The 17,394-nt window shown below is 35.1% G+C and overlaps 1 protein-coding gene across 50 annotated transcripts in view; it reads right to left on the bottom strand.

Moving 5' to 3' along the window:
* The window catches only part of RBFOX1 (RNA binding fox-1 homolog 1), a 748,795-nt gene that overhangs the window by 19,084 nt on the left and 712,317 nt on the right, over positions 1–17,394 (bottom strand). For all 50 annotated transcript variants that reach the window (XM_015294588.4, XM_414942.8, XM_046900794.1 and 47 more), the window contains one exon: positions 14,171–14,235. In XM_015294588.4, the coding sequence (XP_015150074.1) occupies positions 14,171–14,235 (65 nt within the window). The remainder of the gene's footprint in view (positions 1–14,170; positions 14,236–17,394) is intronic.

Below are 17,394 nucleotides of genomic sequence, written 5' to 3' on the forward strand. Positions count from 1 at the left end.
ATCCTTCAAAAGCCAATTTTAAGCATTAACTGCAGTGAGTGTACAAGGCATAAAACCTCAGGAGTAAGGTATGGTGGAAATTCGTGATGCATTTTAGGTTGTTTTAGTGTTGCTCAACATTTCTACACTTCTTATTGACTGAAAAATGTACAATAAATTTAAGTGAAGTTCCATAAAAGAAGTTCTACTCAATTAGTAAGACACAGAATTGCTTCTATCAATGTAATTTGTGTATTAACAATGAAAGCACAGGACAGAACTTTTACTGTTCTTTTATATATATATATATTTCAGGTGTAAAAGAACACATTTAAAATCTAGAGGACTTTTCCTTCAATATTTTTTTTAAAGGAGTTACTACATGTGAGATAAACAGAAAGATAATTGAAAGATTAACATTACAAATACACTGATTTGCATGTACAGTTGTATATATTCAACATGCCAGATATTCACATTCTGGGCTAAACACAATCTTTTTAAGCACTGGAGCAGTAGCTTTAGGGAACCTGAGCTCTTTGTTGTAAACCTAGACAGTGTGAGTCAGGAAAATGTACTTCTGGGACTCAAAGTGGCTGTGCTCCACCTGAGCAGCTATTTCCAAGGGGCTAATGCTAATGCATAGTATTACTTCTCCTAATCCTATATGTCACTTTCCTATTTCTACTGGTAAATTCAAAACCAGCACAGATTTTTACCAGTATGGTAATGAAGTCATTTTTAAAGTTGGAAATTAATGTTTAAATATTCAATGTACTTCCTGAAGTTGGACAGAAACAGAGGGAGAGGACACAAAAGTAACGTTAAGTGATTTTGATGCTCACTCTTACTTTGGGATAGTTATTGAAGCCGCACTACCCTATTTTTTCAAAACAGTTCATCGATGTTCTAATTTCCTCTGCTCTGCCCCCCATAAATCCCTCAGTACAATCCTTGCAAATATGTTCCTTCAAAGGATAACAAAATATTTTCAGGTTCAAATTTTTCTGCTGTTTAAAAGGACTCTGTTATAAACAAAAGCAGTTCACTGCATTAAAAGACTTAAGTTAACAGAACAGTAAACCAAAATATTTAAGCAAGCAAAGAGCAGACATTTAAAGTGAAGCCTGACTAAGGTTTTTCAGTATACATATTATATAGTGAAAAATATTACCGACTTAGAATTACTTCAACGTGTGTTATACATTCACAGAAATTAGGCCTGATGCACTACCCAATTTTATTTTTTTTTTAATTTCATATCATATCCTGATTTTTTCAGCCTCTTTGTAATGCCGCAAGTTAAAGAAGAGGCCAAGAACTTCATAAATATTCTGTCAGTACTTGCCCTTGCCAAAATGGCGCATCTGCCCACTTTCAGGAAGGCCTATTGTTTACAATGTCACTTCTGACAAATCACCTTTAACTATGCTGAAATTATACACTCTTACTAACCTAATACGGAAGCTATACGCATATCAAAACTGAACTTAAGTTTATGTAAGGCCTTATATATGAAACTTAGTAGAATTGTGTCAACAACTGTGCAGTATTTCTGCAGAAGTATTTTCTGTTAGTATGTTGCAATAGTCTTGACTATTTTCTGAATCACATTTAAACTACATTTTGTTAGAGTTAGTTTCTTAGATGTGATATCTGCTATTTCAATCAGCTTTTACTGTACATGGCCCTCCAGGAAGAAAAAAAAATAACATTAACAGATTGTCTATTTAATGAACAGCTATGACTTTTCTTCAGACTCTTCTGAAATTTCCTTAACGCTTTTCATTCAACACTATAAACAATATTAACAGCTCAGCTACTAGAATAACAAATAGACACCAGAAAACACAGAGGCATTCTGGTTTATAACAAAATGGTATCTTTGATACCATAATGGAAATATATGTTCCTTTACACATGGAAAATTGGGAGTTCCTCCTCACTGCAAAAACAGTGTGAAACTTCATAATTATTGAAATACTTAAGTATTGAAACTCTGATAATTCACTGATACATAAATACATATAATTATTACCGTATTTTCAGTATTTAAGTAGACTTGTTTTAAAAGTCTGTAGTATCTTAGAGCAAAACAAGACTCAGAAAGAGCAGAAAGTTACAATGGAGATTGTGTGGTACAGTACAGAACTAACTCTTGCCTAAACTGTAGATGATTTGACTATTTTAGTTGGTAGGAAAATTCAGGACCTGGAAGTGGAAGATACGAAGTGATTCAGAGAATGGGTCTCAGACATCCTTTTTTAAAGATCTGATGAATATAAGTAGCATGAAGCACTAATTCAATGTAATTTCAGCACAGAAATCTCTGAATTCTCCCCCTGTACGTGTAAGAGCTTATATTTGTAGGGCACATGGGAAAAACTACCGAGTGTTGCCCGTGTCCTATCTTCTTCCTAATAGACTGAGTGACAGTAGAATTTTCAACACTATTTATACTCTACACAGAATATAATTAAGAACAGAATTTTGACATACATACACAATTTAACCCAGCCCTAGAAGTTTGTAATCCTTGCTCTTGGAGCTTCCATAAAATTGAAGCCATAATATAGGTGAAGTGGGATTTTAAGAAATAAGGACTTCCCTTGGAATAATTACACTAACTCTAAGAATTTTAAAATTTAAAAGAAAACAAGATCTCCTAACATACAGTAAGCATATTTCATACATCAGAATTTTTGGATTTCGCTTACTAACTTCACAAACTAAACAGGAATCATTTTGCTTAAGACAGAAGTGCAGCCCCTCCCAACAAAAAGAATATAGCAACTGCTGTAAACAGTGTGGAGTTACAGAGCACAAGAAATTAAGATGAAAGCAAACACAATACTGCCGAAGTTACAGTGAGAACATTTAAACTGTATGTAATTACTGACCACGATGGGATTACCCAGTCAGCATACAGATTGCATGGATCAGAACCTCAGCTGGTAATATTGCTGCAGCCTAACGGAAAGCACTGACTTCATTGCAGATAGTCCCACTTGTATTCTCCATGGATCTAACTATGTACTACAGCAATTATTTTTACCAGAAGCATTATATAAGGTAAATCTCTACATTTCTCCATTATATTATTAGAGATATCTATTTTTTACTTAATGCTCTAAGACTTCAATGTTCTAGTTAGGACTGTCACGTTGACAGTTCTTCTACCATGAACCATGAACAGCTCTCTGATTGAAAAGGTTCTTAATATTCAAATATGGACAAAGTTTCAGAATCTCCCTCTAAAACAATTTTGTGAAGTCTTCCCCAACTCCCTCATTATGATGTCCTTTATTTAAGTATCAAGGCCATTAAATAATCTATTGGTATTAATATAAGAAGGTTGATTTCAATATTATTGTGCTTTATATTCCCATTGCAGTAAGTTCAAAGTACGTTATCATACTCATAGTATTTGCATCACAACATGAAGACAACTAAACAACTTTATAGCCATGTCCATAAGTTATATTAAATGAAGTATAAATAAAACCATAAAAAGAAAATGTTTCACAATTTATTAATTCAGCATCACCAAGCGTCAACAGCACTAAGAGTAACTTGGTTAACTCACTGTGCATTAGGAAACTGTATTTTACTTTCAAGCTGATTTCTTCAGTACCAAGTGCTTTCTATCCAAGTAATTTCTTGTTCACCCTAAGAACTAGCAATGATACCAAGACAAAGAGGAAAATCAGATACTCTACTTTCACTTAGCTATTCTGCTTACAATGAGAAAGATAATGCATCTCCCACCTTCATAATTCCTGACCATTTCATTAAATGCTTGTTTCTGAATTTTTGAGTCAGGCCTTGAAAGTATATGGATTAAAACCCTGCATCAATGTAGCTACTTCTGTCAATACTACCTCTGAGGAAAAGCTCATCTTCGTTGCCCAAGCAAAGACAGCTCATCCATCTGCCAGGATTTAGCCACCACTCCAGAACATTAAGTATCACATCTGCCTGCAGTGGTATCTCACGTGCCCTAGAGTGTCTCTGACAGCACTAGAGGCCTCCTTTCAGGTGGCTTGATTAAGCCCTTAATTTGATTGCCAGGTCAGTATTAATGCTGCAAGGTGAATTAGGAAAACAACTGCATACACTGTAAATAAAACTCTTCCATGGTAACGGTTGGCATACAAACTTTCCCTCTCTCTTCCCATTAACCCTTAAAGACTGTATAATGATTCTTCATTATACAATTCTAGAAAATTGGCTCTATACTTTCGAACTTCCTACTGTTGCCCAAAATATTTTTAATTTATTGCCAAAAAATTACACAGTGTCTTACATCAACCACTGGAATCTCTATATATGTTTCCATCTGTATTTTAAATCTGCAATACTTTATTTCCTGATTTATCTAGTCTTTAAATCAGAGCTATATAAATATGCCTAGCTTTAATCCACGTTATCTTCTTTATCCATGTAACTTCTCTACATGAATGAATGAAGAAATTTATAATAGAATACACATAGTGTAAATATACATATTAAAAGTAATACAATATAAAGAGTTTAAATAAGCATATTTATCTGCAAGGACACAGATTTTTAAATGGACCTTAACATTTTTATGTGAAACTAAAGCTAATAAAAAAATTCTGAACTTTGCATGTATCAGTAGAATTCATACTGATTTCAGTGGCATAACTTCTCTAAGATTATTAATTTCACTACGTTTAACGTACTCTACACACTCAAACTAAATCTTTACTTCAAGAATTAATCTTGTGCTTGGTGTCAGTAATGTAAACTAATATTAGCATGATCAAGGACTGCTAAATTAGAGGTATTTCTTAAGTTTTATCATTTATACATGGAAATTCTGTCTGTTGCTACATTTTGGAAATCTTTTTCACTCTCAGCATTTTAAAGTCAAACTAGTGTGAATGATCAGTATTTATACCAGAAAGAATACAACAATCAGAGAATCGTAGGGGTTGGAAGGGATCTCTGGAGATCACCTAGTCCAACCCCCTGCTAAAACAGGTTCCTAACAGTGGGTTACACAGGCAAGTCCCCAGGCAGGCTTTGAATATCTCCAGAGAACAAGACTCCAACACCTTTCTGTGCAGCCTGATCCAGTGCTCTGTCACCCCCAAAGAAAATATTTTTTTCATGCTCGTATGGAACTTTCTGTGTTCCAGACTGTGCCCACTGTCCCTTGCTCTGTCACTGGGCACTGTTAAGAAGAGCCTGGTCCCATCCACTTGACTTCTGCCCCCCCTTAGGTATTCATAAGTCTCCTCCAGGCTGAAGAATCCCAGGTCTCACAGCCTTTCCTCATACAGGAGATGCTCTAGGCCCTTATCATCTTTGTGGCCCTCTGCTGGACACTTTCCCTGTTTTTCTTCAACTGAGGAACTCAGATCTGGACACAGTGCTCCAGGCCTCACCAGGGCACAGTAGAGGGGCAGGATCACTTCCCTCGCTCTGCTGGCCACATTCTTTTTAATGAATCCCAGGATACCATTGGCCTTCTTGGTCACAAGGGCACGCTGCTGCTTATGGTCAACCTATTGTCCACCAGGACACACAGGAACTTCTTCTGTAAAGCCCCTTTCCAGCAGGTGAGCCTGTAACCTGTACTGATGCATGCGGTTATTCCTCCCCAGGTGTAGGACTGTCCACTTGCCCTTGCTGCACCTCAGTGGGTTCCTCTCTGCCCAAATCTCTGGCCCGTCCAGGTTTCACTGAATGGCAGCACAGCCTTCTGGTAAGTCAGTCACTCCTCCTGGCTTTATCAGAAAACTTGCTGAGGGTGCATTCTACCACATAACTGATGAAGATGTTGAACAAGATCAGAACAACATATAATTGGGGCTTATTTACTCTGTGTGTATACCATATCACCTTTAAAACAATGTATCACTGAAACTGAGTTTATATTTATTTTTGATTTCATAACTATTATTCAGTTATATTTCATAGCTATTTCATAACTATATATATAGTTATATAGCTACATATATAACTATTTCATAACTATTTAAATAACTATATTTATAAAAATATATTTGATTTCATAACTGCTATACAGTTCACTAGCAAACACAGTTTTTTCCACAATGCTATTGGACTTGTCTCTTAACATACAGAGGTGCAATTATAGAACAATAGTTAATGAGAGGAATTGTTGCCTTTAAAGTTGGTGTCTGAGTGACTTGTACAAATGACTTTACAACATGAGTTTTACTTATAATAATCACAATTAACACGAAAGCCTTGACAGAATTATTTAGAAATTCATTTAAGCAGAAGGAAAAGTGAGTTTTAGTACGCTTTTGGGTTAAACTCTGCAACGCAGACCTCATTTTTTGCTCCAAAAGTAATGTCTCCTATTTTGTTATGTTGGCCCACAACATCAGAGGTGGATGTTGGTGGGATGGCAGTAGAGGTTGAACCTATCTGCCAATACTACATGGCATTTGGTTGCTGTGCAACAGAGGGAAGCAGAGGGGAAGTCTGACAGAATGACATACAACATGGAAGTGCACATGAAGCAATGGTGTATCACTGAGTTCCTCAGTGGGAAAAAATGGCACCCACTGACATTCACTGATGCTTGTGAATGTTTACAGAGACTGAACAGTGGATGTGAGCACAGTGAGGCAGTGGTGGTGCATTTCAGCAGTGGCAACAGCGACATGAAATACAAGCCACGTAGATTTTTATGAGTGTGACATGCAGGCTCTTATTCATCACTAGTGAAAATGGATAGCTAATGCTGGTGAGTGTGTTGGGAAACTTTTTCACTGGGAACATGCTCTAGCAAACAGTGTTATTTTACTCTTTGTATCTGCTGTAGCTCCCATGGAAATAAACAGAAGACATTACTTTCGGAGCAAAGTAGGCATATGAAACATAATATGGCGTTTGACATAACAAGTTGTCTTTTGGATACATTTGGATATTCTCCCACTCTTGCCATGCAGTATTCTTACAAATTGCTGATGTGCCTAGAATTCCTAGCTTTGTTCCTAGAGTTCCACACGTGCGTTCCTTAGAAAGTTGACAATCTCAGATTTTATGAAAAAAATTTCTATTTCAGACCTAAGTAAATGCTTTGGAATTCTCTGAGGTGGGAAAAAACTACAATAAGAACATTCAAGATTGTAAATGTTCTGTTTCTAAATTCTGCCAACACAGTTATTTTAGATGTCTTCCTCTAGTATGTCCTTGCCTTACATAAAAGACTTTGTAGACTGTATACCAAATAGACATGGATAAGATCCAATTAAGTCCCTATTGCATTAAAAACATTTCACTCTTTGCCTCTTCCACAACGCTCTTAATTTCTTCTTGCTTTTAAGGTAGTCACAGTGAAAGTACTTAGGTTGACAATACTTATAGCATGTTCTAATATGCCTCTTTGTGGTCTATCGAGTCAATGATCTGAAAACTAAAATCTGCATAATTAGACACTGACATGTCCAAAGGAACTGTTATGGTCTATCATGTCAGATGCACTAGCATTGACCCAACAGACTGTAACAGTTTTGGTCTGTTGGATTAGGAATCAATGTTTTAATAACTCCCTAACTCCATATTTATCCAGTCTGCTGAATACAACACTCTTAAAATTTTTCAAGTCACACTTTCTTTCAATATCCTCTAAGAGTGAAGAAGTCAGTATGAAGTACCCAATAGATAATTCCTATATGAAAAATGTTGACCAAACATCTTTTTTCCTCTTTTTAAAATGGCAACACATGGAAGTGCATCAAAGGAATGCATTTATAATCTTATGTATTCACTGGAAAATTTTAATTTAAAATAAGAAACTGCTAAGTTAAAACTCTATAAATAAACTGCTAAAAAAACCTGATGTAAGCTAGATGTACAAAACAAAAAGAAAGCAAGAACACTGAACTGGACACGTAAGTCTCAGTATAGTTGCTGTGTTCATTTATTTGCAGAAAATAATAAGCATACAGCAGCTTCTACTATGGTCAAGAGGGAAATCTTAGCAAAACTATTCAGCATCTTTAAAAACTGGAACACTTCAGGAACCCATGATCTAGAAATCAAGGCTCTAATGTACCTCTAGCTTTTTCCTTATTTTTTTTCTTTGTGATTCCCAGCATGGATGCCACATCATATTTTACAGCAATATTCAAGTCTTTCCTTTGTCTGTGGGGATTCTTAACATGTCCCTTGATGTTACGGTGATGCCAATGGGAATTACAGGTGAAAGAAACAGGGTATGAAAAATACAAGTTCTAACATGATAAAAGTTTAAATGTAGGTTCCGGCCAAAGAACCCTATCTTTCTTCACTGCGCTATTAACCCACTTTTGAACCACTGGTGTTCTTTTAATAGTTACAAGGATATTACACGAACACTGGCATCCCACACAAGTGAACCGAGCCTTCGAAGTCTAAGAAAACATGCTAATTTTACCAAAGGTTAAAAATGTTAGAAAAATCTAAGTATGTAAAACATCTATAATATTTTAGAGTGAAACATGTTTCAACCATTAGAAAGTACTACATGCAATACATTTTTATTTCAGGAAATTCCTATCAATTCCTATCTGATCTTTTGATACTTTTTTTCTTTTCTTATATATTGTCTTTATTTGTAATTGTCCAATTTTCACATTTTCTCCTTCACTAGAATCTGCTGTTTATGGCTATAACACGAGTTATAAACTCCAATCATTCCCAAAACTGTGATCTCAGTAATAAATATGATTATGAAATATTCATCAATATTCAGTTTGCCACAGATCAGATATAGGGAAGAAGATGTACAAGCCTAAAAGATGCCTGAATTGAACTACACCTCAGTAAGAGCAAAGTGAGTGATTTATTTCCTTGCAAAATAAGGGAATAGACAAGCTTATCTACTACAAAGAATAATCAGAAAAAGCTAGACAGATCAAACATCGCCACACCAAACCAAAACATTTGAAGTGTTATACGTGAATCTGTTGTATTATACCTCTTAAAAAGCTAAACACATTTGTACCTATCAGGATGCTAACTGGTCCTTTTGAATTTCAGCATTTGAGTAGCTCACAATAATTCTTGCACAGTTACCATCTCCAGTCCCCAAACTTCTCCACATTTCTCAACATTCATCTTATACTGCAAAATTCAAAATGGTTTGAAGGTTCCAACTGGTTGTAAAGGTATTGCTGTATTTTATTCTTTTTCCTCTTCCCATTTGATTAATTTAGAAATAAAAAAATGTGCATAAATGCTATTTGTCTGAAATCTTAAGATGTATGATAATGAAATGAAGTACTACTGTTTAAAATATTAATCCTCCTATAAAATTATGTAATGGTAAATTAAAGTCTCTGAAGATGCTATTATATTTTAGATGCTGACAAAACTTTAATTTTTGTATATATCACTAGTAAAGTCCTCAAGAGGATAAAATAAACTGTATAAATCTATTGCATTTTTCATTGTTTATTTGTATAGACAATCTTGAAATCTACAATATACAAAAGAGCACATTTACGCCTCCACCTACAGAAGTTCATATTTATATTTTGTGTATTTTATTCTTATTTTTGATCCTTTATTGAGCATGTTTCCATGTGAATAAAATCTGTACCTATTATCCTACTTTAGAATAAGCTGAATAGAAATACCAAGCATTACTCTCAACTACTTGCACAAAGAGAACTGGAAAACACATTAAATTCTATTACTGTAGGCACTGGGACATTGACAAAAATAAATACTTTACAAAGGTATTTAAAAAGCTTTCCAAAAACTTTTGGAAAATCAGGACTTTAACGGGAGTAAGGAAGACTTCAAATTTGGAAAATACGGAACTTTTGTATGATAAAATCTCCTGTCTCAGATTGTGCAGAAAATCCTATGTATGACCACAGAACATGTAACACAAAACCGATAAAGAAAAAATTATACATTTTTATGCTACAAGATGTGTGCAAAATATTTTTGAATAAATTCTATTTGTTTTTCTTAAAAAAATAATTAAAAAAAAAAAGTCAGCTTCCAGTGATGAGAGACCTAAGGATTTAAGCCGTACAACAAAATAGTCAATGGGAATCTTCTCATTGTTTATAGTGAGATTTAAATTGGATACTAAATTAAGGGGAAAAAGAAAAGGAATTAATGTCTACATCTGTAGAATTTATGTATGTTTGTGTGTGTGTGCACATGTGTCTTGTGTGTATGTGAGTTTGTGGGTGAGTGATGGATGGGGAATGTGTGTATATATACGAATCCATAACCATACATATATAAACACACAATTATTGAGCATTAGAGGGTTAGCAAGCAGTAGAAGTGAAAAGATTCTGCCTTACAGGCAGGGATAGTTCATTATTATCGGGGTTTTGCTTTATTATACTATTACATACACTATCATAAATATTGCTGACAAACTTAATAAGCAAGAAAAGAACATTTTTCTTACTCTGATCAAAGATGCAATAATCAAATCAAAAAACACAAAACCAATAGCCAATCAATGTGAATAAATCTGCCCATAGGCTTAATTCAAGCAAGCCATTCACTGAGCTATGTGATGAATCTGTCAAATCCAATACAGCATTACAGACATACTAGCAACATCAAGTGAACATGCAATGACAAAATGACAATACACCCCACTGCCATGCTTCGACTTGTTCTACCTCATAAATACAAAAGCTAATGACTTCGCTAGTTTCTCCTACTTCAGACACTGAGAGAAATCTAACAGCTATATTTTTATTTGTAGTTTTGAAAATGTTACACAAAAGCTGAATAAAAGTTGCACTAGCATTTTGTTGACATCCAATTTATTGTATTTGTACATCATTATAATTACTTTTACAAGCATTCTCACTTTAAAGTGTTGGGAAGCAAAGCTCCTGAATGATGAAGAACATCTGCAGACCAGTAGGTCCTCTTTTATCAGTTGGAAAGATTTTCAGAAACTTTTTAAAAATTAGAAAGTTAATAATTATTTTTTGATCCACTTCATGAAAGATCTTCATCTCTTTAAGTGCAATTTAGTATGATGAGAGATCAAAATGCAAAAATCCAATTTAAAATTTTAAAGCTCTATTTTGTGATTAGATTGCTTCACCATTAACACAAACTGCACTTTTTTTTTTTCTTTTTTGTTATTTGTTTGGTTATTATTTTTTTTTTTACAGTCCTAAAAAGTGACTGGAGAAATCTGGATGTCCTACCTTAATGGTGAATTTGATTTTAGAATACGTATACTTTGGTACTTTTCTTACTAAACTTATGGTTTGGCTTTGATTTATTTTATGAGACTTCCTTTGTCAACAGACTCACCCTTATTAATCTGTTCTTTTCCTGCTTCCAGCAGTATTTCCAACCGTGACAAACAAGGATACCATTGCATTTCTTAAAAATCGAGCTCTGTTACAGTGATCACTGTACACTGAGTCACTGTAGTGTCTCCATTTCTGAATCCCAAATCTTTCCGTTAACCTTTATTTTTAATTTATCAAAATATGTCTCCAATTCAAAGACTTCCCCTTTCCAGCTCCTGATTTAAGAAGCATGTCAAATATAGGACACTGCCATTCATCATGTATAAGATGTGTAGTAAAAAAAAAATAAAGTTTTTCTTCCTTTTATTTATTTTTTTAATATAAAGTAGGATTTCCATGACACATCACTGTTTTAATACTCATTGGTTGCCATTTTATTTTCCTGGACATTCTTTAAATGTAAACAGTAAGTATATTCCATTTGAAATTAAATAATTAGGGGCTTAAAGTAGCACTAAAAAGGATCAGTGTCTAATCAGATATGAAGTCTTCAATATTGTCAGATGACAGTGAGTTACTATTACACTGAGAAGAAAATAAATAAGCAGTAGCACTGAACTGTATTTCTTAATTTTAGCGATTGCGGTTTTATGACCAGACTGAATTCATTAAAAATGAATAAAAAGTCAGTAAACTTAACCAAACTCATTGTGAGTAATCAGGGGTATCCATGTTTGCATATAGTTTCACATATGCAGCTTGTTCTGTTTTGTTCTCTTTGGCTGTTTTAGGATTCTTCTATAAAGAAGTTCAGTTACAGTATTTGTAATTTACACAAGAAACCATACTCATTTGGGGAAAGCAGGTCAAAGATGATGGGTAACCACATTTAAAAAGAGCAGTTAAATTAAAAAAAAAAAGATCTATAATTCATTTAAGATATTTAAAATTATGCAGCAGTCAGGTTACTACAATTCTAATTATACACAAAATATATCTGAAAATTAAGCGTATTTTGAAAAAAAAAGGAATTAAGGGTTGTAACAACTGCATTACTACTGACACCATCTCAAGCTTTCTTTACAACATTTAAGGACACTATCTTTTCCTTAAACAATTTTATTTTCAGCAGAACTCTTAGTGAGGTTGACTTTCTACCCATTGCAGAACATGCGACCATCTGATTTTTTACCTTACAGCATTTGATTTATGAGCAGGTTCCTGATTTGTAATTAAAGCATTTAAAAGTCATTTTGATATGGCTCAGTTTCACTATATAACACAGATTTTTCAGAAATTCATTTATCTGTAGGAATAATCAGCCTATAAAATGATCTGGGGAAATTTGAATGATATCTAGCAAGAAAAAAGACTAACCATGGGAGGTTATTTTTAATGTTATCCTTTCAATTTAGTAAGTTTTTAGGATTAGGAATTCTTTTGCATTATAAGCTCAGAGAAAAATTCTAGAGCTGCAATATGCTAACACACCTTTGTGGAAATGAAATGAAACTACTGAATAGCACTTCACCTTGTAGGTTACCCTCAGTAGAAATAGTACATTGCAAACACAGTGCAAACAGCAGTATCTAGTCAATGTCACTGATTCAAAAATAATAGAAAGTAACTTGCTTACCTGTCTGACACAGCATGCCTCAGCCACACATGCAAATTATTTTATTCACATAACTTTAAAAAATGTCTTCATTATCCAGAATAAGCATTTTAAAGGCAAATATGCATGCATAGCATTGTAACATTCATACCAGGGTACTTTATTCTAAAAATACAGAATCCATGAACAGCACTTCAATCTAAGAAACAGTTCACTGAAATTTCTTAATCTGTTGATTTCTTTAAGAAACAGAAACACTTAAAAGCAACGTTTAATTTAGCATCAAAAGAAATTTTTCAATCCAAGACTTAAGAAATTATCTGCATGATTACAAGGGAAAATTTTTATATACCAGGAACTGAGAATGGTGACCTTACATTTCACTGCTGTTATGAAGCAAAATACATGCATGTATCTGTCTTTCACAACATGCATCTTCCCTTTATGATTGTATACTCTTCAAAGACATGAAAACAGTTGTAAAGATTCTGTTTAGGGTACAATTTCTGAAGAACAAGTAGAATATTCCTTCTTTTCATTACTATGTAATGTCCAGACACACTGCAAAGACTGATGCATGTTTAGTTTTATGCAATCTGACAAAATCCTCATCCTACTGGAAATTCACAATTTAGACATCAACACGAAATGGGCCTTGATTTTCATCTTGCAAGAAGATGAGTTAATTTACATGACATCACTTTTAGTTTATGGATGTTATGTCTTTGTATGCTTTTTTTCTGCACGTTTTAATGATCTGTTAGTTCTGGTATTCCTTTCATCAATGTAGTTTACGTTTTGAAGATAAAAGTATACTGCAGAAAAAGCATAACTCTTTTTTTTTCCCCACTATTTCAAAAAATCACGTGCTTGGAAAGAAAGCAAATGGAAAAAATATATATTTTTTTGCCTGGGATAGTTCAAGCTTAGACGCAGTTCATTCCCAATTTCCACTGACTGAAATAACATCAATAAGAATCGAGGGCACTCAATAGGTTCAGCTTCTAAATCAACGGAAATAATACTCCTAAGACAAATTATGATGTTTAGTAGCAGATCACCATGAAGCTGTACATATATTTGTCTAAATTGTACAAGGGTCACAGACATTAACTGGATGATGTTCAGCTTGGGAACGTGCACATCTCATGCCTGATTCTCAATTAAGGCCTAAAACCTCTCAATTTATGGCTATTCATGGATTATAATAAAACAGCCTGTTTTGGATATCACAATTATCTGCAGAGCAACAAGACAGTTATGAGACTTCAACAAGGCAAATTTATAGAATCATCTTCAACTTCCACTGGTCAGATATTAGCAATAAATGAGATCTTACCTGTCACTGTAGGCAGCTGCAGTGGCAGTGGCAGGCTGGGCATACCGGTAGGCAGCATAACCACCCTGAAACACAAACTCACATTCTAACTGGATTGCAACAGCAGATTAAATAATATTTTGCAAAATCTAGCAACAACCAATTGGAATATTACCGTCATGCTGTAAGTTCAGTTAAAGGGTTAAATACATTTGGCCTATTTGAGTGAATTGTTAAGCAAAATTTATCACCACAAACTTGTTAAGATTTGTTCCATAAATGTGGAGAAAGCAATGAACTGTATTCATCGGCATAGCTTTTAAAAACACAATATCGTATTCTTCCACAAGTCTTCAAGTAGCAGTTGTTCTTATGAATGCAGTGTGTGCACATTAATAAAGCCGCGTTGAACCGAAAAGAAAAACTATACCAATAATTCTTTTTTTTTTTTTTGTATAAAATATGATTTATCATACCTGGTTGATTAAATCTATGAATTAGTGCACTCAATTAACACTCAATGTTATACAGGTTTCCAATTTATATTTTTAATTATAATGAAGAAGGAAAATTCTCTTCTTCCCTGAATTAACATTCAGTTGTATGTAACAGTAATTGCAGCTGTTCAATTAAGCAAACAGGACAAACAAACACACATTTGAAAGGAATTGTGTGCAGTGATGCACTGATTATCAAACTGTGAAAACAGCAGAGCTTCCTGTTCAATGGACCACAGTGTTATATCAACCATTTCAAAATGATCTCAGCATGCCAATTAACAAACAGAGGCCAGTCTCCACAGATAACACAAACATGATTTACGTTCCAATTAGAATTCACCACCCCATAATCCTCTGGGACATGGGATGCTGCAATTCCTCTCCTACCTTTCCCCCCACCTTAACAAAGAGTTGAGAAAGAAAGCATTAGGTCACTCAGCTTTGAAGAAAATTTGCTCCTTTCCTAAAGGGTTCGTTTCAATGGATGGATTTTATTTTTGAAGACTGCATTCATACAAGATAATGTGCTGATCTGTAAAGAGCACAAGACTAGTAGAAGAGGCTACTCTGTCAATCCTTACTGTAACAGTAGTAGATTTTCACTGGAGACATTTCTGTGAGTTTTCTATTTTAATTTTGCAAATGAAGCTCATTAGAAATTTCAGCCTTTGAATTATCTACACAACAGAGGAACATTGTTTCCGACTTTTTCAAGTGCTCACATAAGGAATAGCACATTTGCCTCCCCACTACTGGTCAGCTCCCTGTCAGAAGCAATCGTGTCACTCAAACACTAGAAAAAGGCAGGTGGTTTCATAATACTATATATGCTGCCCCTTTTGTAGCAAACTGCTTCACTGTGCAAGCACAGAAGCACTGAGAAGAAATACTTTCTCATTTTAGATCATTTGATTTTTATAAACCAATAAAAGGCTATTACTGTCAAAAAATGTATAATAGGCACATATTGCTTGCAGGTATGTGCATGCAGGCAATCAGATGTCAAGCAATGTCACTGAGTGCAAACTGAACCAGCAAACAGTGAGGATGAGCACTTGGCCTGGGCTGTGCTACAAGGAGAAATGTGAGAGATGACACAAATTCATCTCTTCTCTCCACCTGCTCTTTTCAAGGCTAAAATGAGTGCTGGTTTTGGTGGGGGGGGGGGGTTTTGCCATGGCTTTTTTCTTGTTTGTTTGTTCAGAGGGCTTCTATAAAGGAGTTCAAATGGGAAAAAAGATATAAAGAAGGTATTAAACTTGATAAGCTTGTTTTCAATGTCCACTGAAATGTGTGGTAAGCTACAAGTGCGATACAATTCTGTTAGACACATGCATGACTCCTCAGCTTGTCCTAGTAAGTGCATTCCTAAAAACCTCCATTTATATGCAAGAGGTCACTTCATTTCAATCCAACTGTGCACATATTGATTTCCCTCCCTGGTACAGTATTGAAAATGGGTCACCATCAGAAGCATCAATGTTTCAGTGTTCTTAATCAGAGTAAAATGAGACGGGCTGTCCACAAATCAGCTGGACTTAAACATAAAGATGGCAGGCTCTGTAAGAATTTTCTTTCTTCCCTTTAAGTACCACTCAAAATTGGTCAGCTTGTGAAGACTGATCCCTTCTTGCTCAAAACCTGCTTTCCCTTAATATGAGTTACATTCTTTTGGTGCCTGCATTTTGATTTGCTTTAATTAAAGAAATGCTGCTGAAAAATGAAGGTCAACTCTGAATTTTATTAAGCTGCCATGGATTGAACAATCACAATTAAATTTGTGAATGTTCTGGAAAAAAGAATGAGTCTAAAGCAATAAAAAGATATCTAAGTGATAAAGTTTGTCTGGTTGTTTTTTTTTTTTTTTTTTTTTTTTAAGATATGAATTGCAGCATAGATCTGAATATCTATGAGACTGTAATACTTTACAGGCCCACGTCACAATTTCATATTTGTAACATACGCTATTTTCATTAATGATCTGCCATTAATGGGGTGTAGTGTTTCACTGGCAAGTCTGCAGATGACAAATACTGGGAGGAACGGCTGATAGGCCAGAGGGTCATGCTGCTTCCCAGAGGGATCTGAGCAAGTGAGAATAAATGAGTTGGCAGGAACCTCATGAAGTCAAGAAGTGGAAGTGCACAGTTCCACCCAGAGAAAAACAACCCCACGCACCAGCACATGGCTGGGGGCACCCAGATAGAAAGCTGCTTTGTAGGAAAGGTTCTGGGGGCCCAGGCAGACACCAGGTTCACCAGGAGCAACGTTTCCTTGCTGTTTAAGGTTAATGATAACCTGGGCTGGATTAGAAGGAGCACTGCTAGCAGAATGAGGGAGATAATCCTTCCTAGATGCCTCACCTGTAGTCCTCTCCAGTATAAAAGTGACATGTAAATACTGGACAGAGTCCAAATGAGGGCACAAAGATGATAAAGGGATTGAAGAACCTCTTCAACGGGAGAGAAGCTTAGAGACCTGAGGCTGTTCAGCCTGGAGAAGAGAAGGCTCAGGGGGATCTTACCAACATGTATAAATACCTGAAGGAGAGTGCACAGAGGACAGAACCAGTGATGCCTCATACCGATACAAGAGACAGTGAGCACAAAATGTAACAAAGGAGGTTCAATCTGAACATCAGGAAGCACTTTCTCAGTGAGGGTGGCTGAGCAGTGGAATATCATTGACCTCCAGATGTCTCTTCCAACCTCAAACTTTTATCCTCTGATACAATTAAATGTAAAA

The sequence above is a fragment of the Gallus gallus genome, chromosome 14, assembly GCF_016699485.2.
Source record: "Gallus gallus isolate bGalGal1 chromosome 14, bGalGal1.mat.broiler.GRCg7b, whole genome shotgun sequence".
Taxonomy (NCBI): domain Eukaryota; kingdom Metazoa; phylum Chordata; class Aves; order Galliformes; family Phasianidae; genus Gallus; species Gallus gallus.